We start from the raw sequence: 11,588 nt of genomic DNA on the forward strand, positions 1-11,588 counted from the left end.
AACACTGAAAGCAAATCCCAAACTTGTTTTGTAGACGCTTTATTGCATTTCACTTGAGCAACACATCAAGACATCTCAGTTTAAGATTAATTTATTGTTTACATAGAGTGAATAAAAGTTTAAAAAAACACTCTTATTTTTCTTTGACAAATAAATTTTTTGACATTGATTATTTGACACCAGGATGGTATTAATAAAATAAAAAAAGAAAACAAGTGATAGGCATTAAAGACAAACATATTGAACAAAGGAAATACTGTTTAAACTATGCTGATATATTGATCTCTATTGATTTCTGCAGGATAGTAAACCAAATAATTCACTCAAAGTAAACTTTAGTTTCATGCTGGTTGTGTGCTGAATGATAGGCATTCTTTATCAAAATAGAAACTCATCAATCCTTTTTAAAGAAAAACAGACATCATCAAACAATCACTGAGCACCAGAAGGTCTCAATGTCTTTCCATCCTTGAAAGCAAGAGAATTAGATAACAACAAGTTGAAATGTGGACTTTAGTCGTCGTGTAAAAACAGGCTGAGTGGTTAGGAAACAGAACATTGATTCTGTCCATCACTCCTTGTTGCCGCAGGTGGTGCAGAGGATGTCTTTTCCTTCGGCCACAAAGCGTTTGTTGGACAGACTGAGGGAACATTTCTTGCAGTTGAAGCAATATTCATGCCAGGAGTTTCCCTCAAAGTTCACAACATTCACACCTTTACCAAAACCTGTAAGGAGAGAAGAGCAGAGGCGAAGACTGAGCTTCTTCAACCTGTGTGTGTGTGTGTGTGTGTGTGTGTGTGTGTGTGTGTGTGTGTGTGTGTGTGTGTGTGTGTGTGTGTGTGTGTGTGTGTGTGTCTGTTGTCACAGTGGTGCAATATGCGAAAACTCTAAGCTTTCACATTTCTGTTAACACATCTCTTCTTCTCATGTGTGTTTAACACCTGAAGGAGTTTGGAATGGATTCCATCAATGTTAAAACCTCACTATAAGGGATTTCATAATCATTTGACAGTGCTTTTCAAAAACACCCATACTCCTTAAACTTTTGCGCATTTTGTCACCTTGTAGCCTCAAAGTTAGTAGATACTTTCCATCCAACATGACTGATCTTAAGCTGTTGCACAAAGAAAAACAGTCAAACATTTCAGTCACTTTTCAGATTCTTTTCAGATTTTTATCTGGAAAATTTTCAGAAAACCATGTTTTGTTTTTCGATCACATATAAATAATTATATATAAATCATTGTGCAAAAACAGCTGGCTGCAGTTTAGAAGTTCACCACTAGATGTCTCTAGTAGCCGCAGTGTCAAATCAGCTAGTGCTTTATAAATAAAATGTTTTGTTGTTATTAATATTAAAGTGGAACACCACTTTGTGTGAAACACTTCACTTCTTCTCAGGCATTCTTTTGTCTCTGTGACCAGATTTTGCTGGTTTGAGCAGCTTTAGGTTTAATCTCAGCTTTAATTTAAGGTTACCAGAACTATTTGTTTTTCTCTTGTTTTCTGGTTTCCTGGTAACCGGAAAGATTATTGATTTTAATATTAGGCAGAACAGATCAGATATTTGGTTTTGGAGCAACGTACACTAATCCAGGACAGAGAAAAGAATGTTTCTAATTGTCTCTGATTTTATAAGACCACAGAAGGTATCAGCCTTCAGATCTAATCTGTAAAAGCACATTTAAAAAGGTTAAATCTGATTCTGCTTCATCATGTCTAGCAGAAACAGTTTCAACTTCAGCCAACCTGTGATTGGGTTGTGGCAGCCGCTGCACTTCTTTGCCACTGAGCTCTTGTAGCAGTCGACGCAGAAGACCTGGTCCTGGTGGGTGGTGAAACTGGTCCCAGCCAGAGGCTTTGAGCAGGAGCTGCACACAAAGCAGTGGCTGTGCCATGGCTGCTCTTGGTAGTTCACTCCCCCGGACGTTATCGGCTGCAAACGAAAAGCAACTTCAGTGTCACGATCATATTAAGGGGATAATTCAGGCCGATCAGATTCAAAAACAAAAAGTTTCCTCTATTTTAAATAAATTACCTTTTTGCAGCTGACGCAGGTCTTGGCAAACTTCTCATCGTAGCAGGGGTTGCAGTAAACATCATCTCCTTTAGAGAGGAAACTCTGCGATGCGATGGGTCGTTTGCAGCTGCAGCAGGTGAAACATTCGTCGTGCCACGAGTTTCCTTTGTATGCCACGCTCTCAATGCCTTTAGGAGATTAGGAGAAATGTCACATTCTGGTCCAAATGAACTAGAGCAGGAGTGTCCTGTATGCTTATGTGGGTTTCTGCTCCAATTAAGCTAATTTAAATGACTACAGTAGTTGGTCATTTAACTAATGGTCAAGGGGACTGATGACCTGTGGGGTTCTACACAATTTTCATAAAATAATTTATCTTATTTCCAGACTCAAGATTTCAAAGTTGTCCATTTTAAAGTGTAATAGTAAAATATATAATATATTTATGTCAGGTATTTTCACAACTTCACCTATGAAGATAGGAAAAAGTTGAGTCTAGCAGAAAAAAACAGAAGAAAAACCACAAGGAGGGTTAGAAAGATAGTGAGAAAGGAAGGAGACGTGGCAAAAAGAAAGGAGAGAAGGAGGGATGGAATGACAAAGTGAAAGAGGAAATAAGGGAAAGGTACAAGGAAGAAGCAGATGAAAGAAAGAATGACACAAGGAAGAAAAAGAAAGGTAATAAATATATTTTGTTCTCTTTACAAGCTTAAAGAGAACAAAGAAGAAAAGACTCAAGGAAGTAATGTGACAGAAGAAAATGGGGAAAGAAGGATACCAGAAAAGAAGAAAAAAACATTTACATTTAAAAAACAAATATACTTTTTAAATGTCCACACTGAAAAGCAGCAGAAGTCTCAGACACAGTGATGTGATCCGTTTTAGCGAATCATATTTTGAATTATGATTGGTCATACCAGCCGGTATGGGTTTATAGCAGCTGTGGCAGCGCGGAGCAGCATCTCTGGAGCAGCACTTCACACACATGATGCGCTCATCCTTGGTGTTGAACGGCTCCTTGGCCAGAGGCTTGTAACACTTTGTGCAGCGGAAACACTCCTCATGCCAGTGACGCCCTTTGTGGCTCAGCTCCTGATGGAGAAAAACGGGAGTTTCTCAAGCGGTACATGAAGAAGTACAAACCCAAACCGGTTCAAATCCATCTGGAGAACACACCTTTGTCTCCACTGAGATGGGTCTGTGGCATTCTGCACATGAGTTGGCGCAGAACTTTGTGTGACAGCGAACACACACCGGCTTCCCCTCGCTTCGGACAAACCGCTTCCCGCCCAGGTCCTCCCGGCAGTAGAAACAGTGGGAGCTGTCTGCCATCGTCAGGCCTGAAGCAGGAAGAGCAACAAAATACAATGTCATTTTCTATTGACATCAAATCAGCTTTTTAAAACTATTCCAGATACCTAATTATTGTGTGTAAAACACATTACTAACTTTAGAATAACAGTTCATGTCTGTGTCTTCATCTGTGATGCTTGAATTGCTTTTGTAAATATGTATTTTGCTTTTTAATCATCACAGCTCCATCTGTTCCCAGCCTTGTATAAGGACAATCCTTTCCCAAAATGTCCACACAGAGGCGCTGTTGGTAGACTTTATAGGATACATTTTGTTACTTATACGACACTCATGCATTACCACAGAGAAAGATTTGTATGCGCAACTCTTTTGCGTCAGGCAGCTTAGATGTGCGGCTGGTTTGTGTTTCAGGTAACTTATCTTTGAAGACGCTCATAAAAAGTGGACATAAAATGTTATGGTTCACATGCGTGTCACAGAGAAGCAAACGGTTCACACCCTCTGATCAGATAAAGACTCACTGAGCGGAAAAAGTTGAACTAATAAATCATTCATCATACAGATGAAAAATATCTTGCAGCAGTCAAAAGTGAGTTAAGCCTTGAGAGTTAATGCTCATCTGCTGTGGCTCCAACCTTTCTAAGTTTTTTTTTGTCCAGTTTTAATCCAAAATCAGTTTTTTGTTGAGACTCTTGTGGTTTTCCATCCTCTGAACATCCTTCAGCGCTTTTATTCATTCTTGTCTTGACTTTTCTTTAATTCAATATGTTTAGCAGACACGTTTTAGATTGTTCTGGCAGTTTTTTCAGAACTTCACCAACGTTGATCATCTCTAAAATCTATAACACCGAGGTTAGATTATCTGTGTTTGCACATTACAAAAACAATGTTTTACTGCTATCTTTTGCATTTTAACCCAGATCCAGTTTAATAATCACAGGTTGTGACATGGCCAATTTCTAATTTTTAAATCCATTTATTTTTTGCCATCGCTACCTAAAAATGAGGAAAAACTATCAAATTAAAAACATAAACACCCATTCAATAAACTAGAATTTTATGAAAAAATAATTTACTTCAGTAATCCACTTCATAAGTGAAACACATTGCATTGAACCATAGTGAACCATAGAGAAGCGCGTATTAATGTGAGTTATAATGATTTTTCCACAGCCAATGAAAACATGATTAAAGTTTAGATTATTGCATCAGATCAATATAAACATTTCGATGCTGAAATGTGGGATTAACAGTAAAATAAATACTTGCCTAAGGGCTGACAAACCAGCATCATTGAGTTTTAGAATTAAATAAATTCAGCAACTAAGATGTTGGGCCTCCACTGAGCAATGACACAGCAGAGTGACGGACATTATTACCTGTATATAAAGAAACCATGGTGGTCATGTGACCTCTAATGGAGCGGCAGAACTGCTTTAGAAGAAAACCCAGGACAACTTCAAAGCTCTGCAAGCCTCATTTGCCTCAGTTAAAATCAGTGATCTTGGCTCAGCATGAAGGTTTGTCAAAAATAAGCATCTCAGATCGCAGTTACTTTTTCACACCACTGAACTGGATCATGTCCCACAAACCTGTTTGACTCTGAAATCTCTTTGCCTCTTTAATGTTGCAGATCCTCTGATCAGCTGAGCAGTCGCTGCTCTGCATTCCCAGCATTTTTCTTAAATCATTTGTTACCAACATTTTGAAGACAGAACTTCCCGGTGTGTTCGATCATTATGTCATTCCATTCTGCTTAGACTCAGCTCTGGTCCTCGCCAACATTTCCTTCACAATACGTAATATTCAGAGGTGGGCAGAGTAGCCAGAACCTGTACTCAAGTAAATGTAGCACTTCAACATATTTTTATTCAAGTAAAAGTAAAAAAGTATTTGGTAAGAAGTCTACTCAAGTACTGAGAAACAGATCAAATTATCTATCATTTAAAAATGTCGTAATCAGACTCACCAAAATATAAAGTGAAGTGGAAACTTGGCATTTTAAGGACCAAAAATGACAATAATTTATGAAAGTGACAAAAAAATAAAATCAGGCAAAAAAAAAAAATTCTAAATCAGTTTCTTTCAATAAAAAACTTCTGAAGCTGTAACAGAAACTGCAGCTGTGTGTCTGTCTGGTGAACTTTTGTTTGAAACGTTTGTTCTTTATTCAGTGAGAATCAAGATATTTTACTCAAGTAAGAGTAGCGGTACTTCATAATAAAATTACTCAAGTAAAAGTACAGCGTAGTATAAATACTCCATGAAGTAAAGTTTTTCAAAAAAGTTACTCAAGTAAATGTAACTAGTCATTGCCCCACTCTGGTAATATTATGAAATTGTCCAAACCTTTTCATTTAAATGCTTCCTCTGTAAATAAACTGACTTAGTTTCCCATCGTATAAAATCTGCTGTTTAGAATATTCCATACAAGTAATAAATTTCCTTCGCAGAGAACCAAAATCACCATGTTGAACACCATAACTCTGATCACAGAGCCGTGATTACAGGGTTAGGACTTCAGATGGTAAATAAAACACTTTGAAGTGAAAATCACAGAAAAGGCATAAAAAAGAACAAGGATGCGGTTAGAGATGCTTGCAGCCTGTTCCCTCGGTTATTTCCCGCATCAAATCCATGCTGGCTGCCTGCAAGGAATTCTCCAAGCTGCTGCAAGAGAGAGAGAGAGAGCTGCGCTTGTGTCGACACAGTGAGGTGAATGCACGAAGGAATGCCTGGTATGACGTGTGGTGAAATCTGCTGACAGAGCTTTGATGGACCCAACACACAAACGCTCCACGTATGAAATGAGCCACACCCACAAAACACCCACAATCTAACAACTTCTTCTGGTCGTAGCAACTCTGGTTGGAGCAGATTGAGGAGGAGGAGGTTCTGTTGAAGGAAGACGACGGTACCCAAACGTTTAAAACTGGGGACAAATTCTCAGTAAAGCATGCAAAAGCTTCGGTTTGGTTTTTGGCTTTAGGGACTAACAGATGACAGTCGGGGACAGATGACCTCACTAACCTATTAGACTTCTGATACACGATTTAGGTGGCTGAATAAAACTAGGAATAGAGCCTCATAATCTACCAGTGAGTAGTTTGTGTGTAAGCATGTTGTATGGAGGTCAAAATAAAAAAACAGATGTCATCGTCATCTCTAACTTGAATTAAAAAGTGCTCCTTGATCTTTGATTTTTATAGTAAAAAAAAGACTAAAATCAATACCAACCTTCAACATCAGTTTTGTTCTTTAACAGACATGCAACAATGTCGTCTGAAACAATATTTAATTCATGCAACAACAAACAAGCTTTTAGGAGTAGATACTTTATTACGTTAATGTTAGCTGTTTGTTTCGACATTGCTCAGTGATGTTTTAGCTGTTTTTTAAAAAGATGTGCTCTTGAAGGTCTGATGTGAATTACACCTGCACATGTGCTGCTTTATTTGGATGAAGTCATTTCGAAGGCATTTTTGTCCCAGATTGTTTCCTTTTCAGGGTTCTTGGCTTGGAACATTGAAAACAATCACAATGAATCAGTATCATGAGTTTTGCGTTTCTTGCATTTGTCATTTGTCATTCGTCTCTCCTCCCTTGTTTTCTAACTGAGTGGTTGTGTTTTTGCAAATGATAGTATGAGAAACACTTCTGTTGGGAGGTGGAAAAAAACTAGTTTTGGGCAATAATAGTGTGCAGGTTAAATGCAAACTAAGCATTTTACATGGACGAGCTTCTGGAATTTGAATTAATTTGAAACTATTTCTAAATAAAGAACACAGTATCTGTGTAAATCAGATGTTGTTTCTTTTATTAAAAAACTGTCACTTTTTTCTAATACGATGCATATTTATGCAGAAACAATCTTAGTTTTACAAAGTTAAAATGATGCAAGTTCAAAATCAGACAACTAGTGAAGTAATTCCAGGTAAAAGTGCAATAAACTCCACTGAGATTTCTAAAGATTTGGTCTTTAATGTAGCGTTAACCAGATTAAGACCAGGCTGCAGCCTCTTTGACATGTCAACCACAGCAGATTTAAAGAAGATCCTTTTTGCACATTGCTTTGTTATTAGTAGTTGCCCAATAGAAATGATAAACTCTCTAACAGAGTCTAAAAGTCTAAAAAAGTAAGTACAGTATAACTTACTTACTCAGAGCTGTTTTAGCCTCAGGTTGAATGTGCTTCTGTTAGCAGAAGTGACAAATGCCTTATTTTGTGTTGTCTCATGCATAGACAATAAACTGGAGATGACATCACTGTGAGTGGACTCAACTCTTCTGTTTAGTTATCTGCTAATTCATTACTTATTAAAGGAAAAAGAAGACGCTTCGTTTGTAGAGTGGGTGAGGCGCCTCATCCATTTAGTGTAGACAGAAGGTACGGCGGGCTTCCTGCTCTCTTTTTACCCTCTTTTCATTCAGCCTTCACCTCTGCTAACTTTCAAAAAAGTATTTGCTGTTTTTACCTTTTAAAAAGTGAAAAAGCGTCAGCCTAAAATGGAATACTGCATAGTTTTAAGTGCTGCAGACCTCAACATGATGAATGGCAGTCAGCAATGTGAAAATCTTATCTGATGGGACTCAAACAATGGCTGACAAGAAGCCAGTATCCACACAGGTGGAGGCAAAACAAATTGGTACATCGTTGCGGCTTGCCTGTGTTAAAATAAAGGTGGCTTAAAAACACTTTTGTTGCCCACATAATGGTTAACTTTGCATTTTTTCTTTAGGTACGCCCTCTGTAAACAGTTTATGTCAATCTCTGCTTTTCTAGTGGACTCAGCTCAAGTCAGAATTGCAGTGAGTAATCTTGGGTTCAGATCTGACTTTAAAATAAGCAGACAATCACTGAAAATTGCTGCAAGATTTAATGTGAAATTTGAGATTCAGGGATACATGTGTGGCTAAAAAGTGTTATATTGCTGATTTTTACCTTTTTTTGGATAATAAATAATCCTCTTTGTCTGTCAAGGTTGGATTAAGTCCTTAAGATATATAGATGGTAGATTTTGGGTGTTTAAGTGTGAAATCCATCTGAATTTCTGAAATCTTCTGTTTTGCATTTCGCTTAAATTTGACTGTAACTAGACTAACCTAAAGTCTTGCATAAAAGTCAGATGATTTTGCTGTGACACGTTCAAAAAGCTGACATCATGACATTAACAGTAGAACAATATGTGTGACAAAGTATATTGAGGAAGAAAGAATGACGCTAGTTAACGTGGCTGGACACAAATGTGTGTGCGCGTGTGTGTGTGTGCTGGCATGAGCTTATTGCTGAAGAATGTGGTGGAAAAACTTAGACAGGAAGTCTCCATCAGAACTTTGAGGCTGGCACAATCCAGCTACACACTGAAGTGTTTAACCTGAATTTTTTTAGCCCACTGTTTGCGTCCCCATGTCATTAATCCTGAGTCTTCATGGCTCATTCAGTCTGAGCTGCAGGTGGCCACAAAGGTTAAACAAACACTTGGGGTGGAAACAGGTTAGAGCAATTGTCATATGCAATGATTTTCTGGCGGATCAAACAGTCAAAGAACTGTAGAGGTTAAATTATAGAAGAAGTCTATATTTTTTTTACTTGTTTGAACTTTAGACGAGCGCATCTGACAAGAGGAATCATGCCAGAAGGACGTTTCTAAATCACCCAGTCATGCAGCGGATTGCAAAAGAGAGAAATGATGAATCTTTTGTTCCGTAGTACGGAAATAAAAATGGATTAATTGAAGTTGTAACAGATTACAACTTTTTAATATTACTTTATGCTTAATACAGATGTAACTTTGTACAGAGTTCAGTGATTTGTTCATTAATGTGGAGCACTAAGATTAGATTCATTTCACAATCTGGTCTGTATTTTCTAGCTTAAAAAGTAGCAACTTAATTTTAAAACAGCTTAGACAACTGGAGGTGATGACAGCCCCAACCTGTCTTTTGTAAAGCCAGCAGTCATGCAGATTCCTACCACAAGCTTCCAGCAGACAGTATTTTTCCCAAACATTTGGTGTGACAAAAACCAGCTTTGATCAATCTGCTGTAAAACAAGTTCACGGTTTGAACAGTTGCTATGTGTGGCAATTTAAAGACAATGTGTCCATGCTTGCTTGCTGCTAAGTTTATTTGTTTAGGTAATTTTTGACTCAATGCTTAAAGAAATGCCTCAGTGGAAAGTTATCAGCAATTTACTACAGGGAATCCTGTCATTTTCCTTGGAGCAAATTTATTTTCTCTCTGATATCAAAGAGTGCTGATTTGTGGTTTTCCCTTGCCAGTTTTTTTTATGAGGGCTCAATCATGTGCAATCAAATCAGGAGCGCAGCATGAGGAATTTATGCTTTGTGGAAAGCTGACTGGTTTCAAAGCTGGCTAAATATGCCTTTATTTTTTACTTGAAACCGTCAAATGCATAATCACCAAAACTCACTTTAAATGCCATAGCAACTACTCAGAAGTTTGACAGTATCTTTGTTTTTGCTTTGGCCTGCTCTTTCCAGCAGCTTGGCAAAAAAATTTCTGACAACTGTACAATTACTTGAGTGCCATGCAAATTACAGCTGTCAGCTGGCATTCTTCACAAGCCTCATGTCTTGCCTGAAATAGCCTAGCAACAGAAATATTAGCAAGTGCTAGCTAGTGAAAAAAATAACATCACAAATTCCAGTGACTGTCAGCAGTGTTAACCAAATACTTAAAAACCTCAGGTCTGTTCGTTGTGGAGTTTGATAGTTATTTGGAAAACATTCAGCTTTAGCATCTGCAAGCTAGCAGAAGATTTACCTCACAAATTCTTTGTGACTGCAACCAATTCGCCAAAGAACAGTGTTAAATCAGAAAGCTAGCATTTTCTAGCTAACAGAATATATTTTTCACATGCACAAATTTGTAAATAATGCATTTGACTGTTTAATCCAAATATTTCCTTTACATGGTCATAAGAAAAATGGTTTAAACTTGATATTATGGCATTTCTATGTAGTAAAACGATTAGGGATGTGTTCTTGCTGAGAGTGTAGATCATATGGTTAAACATGCTAAGCAGCACAATGACACAATAATAACCAGCAACATTGTGCTTTCTGTGTGTCATTTGATCCAATACTTGAAATATTCAGAGAGCCTCCGAGGTTTGCAGGCTTTCTCTAACTGCCCACCATCACACTGAGAGCGTTCCCACCCCCGATTCCAATCATGCTATCTTAAAAATAAATACACAAGTGTTTGAAACTGAGCAGCAAGTTCAACCAAACATTTGTGCAACACATAACCCCACAATGAAAGATCGGAATAATTGTTTTATCTGGCTCTGGTGAGTCCACATTCCAGTAGAACAAGAGATCTGAGCTGTTCTCCGAGATGGAAATGATGGCTTTAGCAGAAACTCATCCCACTTTGTCTTGAGTTACATTCTCTTGTCTCGGTTCCAGATTCCCCAAGTTTGTGACCAAGAAACTTGAAAAAACTGATAAATCTATGTTTTTACTTAAGCTTTTTTGATTTTTGTGATATTTTCAAGGAGAGATTCTGGCCACAATAACACCAAAGCAGCCTTGACTGATAATTTGGTAATCATTTTTCCTTTAAAAAACATATCCAGGCCGATTTTTAGAGAACATGCCCTAAAACCTTTCATGTACTTCTGTGCCATTGATACACATGTTCATTATTCTCAATTAGCTGAAAGGGAATGTGAAATCTTTTCAGTCAAGTGCCAGAAGTCAGAGGAGTGAATAATCTTCATGTTCTGATCTGTTGGGTATTAATTTGCAGCTAGTAAATGATCAGTAGAACCTGCCTGGTAGAGTCTAACTAAATTTAAAAGCTCCTGTAGCCACAAAAAAGAACACCAACCTCGTCTTGCTTCCTTTTCTTAAATCCCAATTCTGAAAATCATACAAAACTAATTTTTTTTAGTAACTCTGCCAGGTAGGTGCACAAAATGTTGTTTCAATGGCTTTTTTTTAGCAATAGTTTCCACTAAGACACATAACGTTCCACCTAGAATCATCAGACATGCCTTGTAAGTGTACATTTTAAAACAACAGGGCATGAATTACAATCTGGTTTTACTGAACATAAAGTTACTCAAATCTATTAAACTGATGGCAGTTACTGCTGGGATAGCTCCAGTTGCTTTTTGTATTATTTTCCAATGTTGATTCCATGAAACCATCATTAAATGCTGCATTTATGTTCCAAGCTATGATAAAATGTAAGTATTGCATGCTTTTTAGAAACGTGATTGAA

The 11,588-nt window shown here is 37.6% G+C and overlaps 1 protein-coding gene across 1 annotated transcript in view; it reads right to left on the bottom strand.

Annotated features, from left to right (window-relative positions):
- Positions 1-23: 23 nt before the first annotated feature.
- Positions 24-11,588, bottom strand: part of LOC106962300 (four and a half LIM domains protein 1-like) — a 16,544-nt gene continuing 4,979 nt past the window's right edge. The window contains exons 2-6 of the mRNA XM_015056618.1: positions 3,198-3,361; positions 2,939-3,113; positions 2,040-2,209; positions 1,751-1,937; positions 24-726 (exon numbers count right to left, since the gene is read on the bottom strand). Coding sequence (XP_014912104.1) covers positions 572-726; positions 1,751-1,937; positions 2,040-2,209; positions 2,939-3,113; positions 3,198-3,353 — 843 coding nt within the window. The 5' untranslated portion in view covers positions 3,354-3,361 and the 3' untranslated portion in view covers positions 24-571. The remainder of the gene's footprint in view (positions 727-1,750; positions 1,938-2,039; positions 2,210-2,938; positions 3,114-3,197; positions 3,362-11,588) is intronic.

This window comes from Poecilia latipinna, unplaced genomic scaffold (assembly GCF_001443285.1).
Source record: "Poecilia latipinna isolate Pla-1442-1.1 unplaced genomic scaffold, P_latipinna-1.0 Scaffold1396, whole genome shotgun sequence".
Classification (NCBI taxonomy): domain Eukaryota; kingdom Metazoa; phylum Chordata; class Actinopteri; order Cyprinodontiformes; family Poeciliidae; genus Poecilia; species Poecilia latipinna.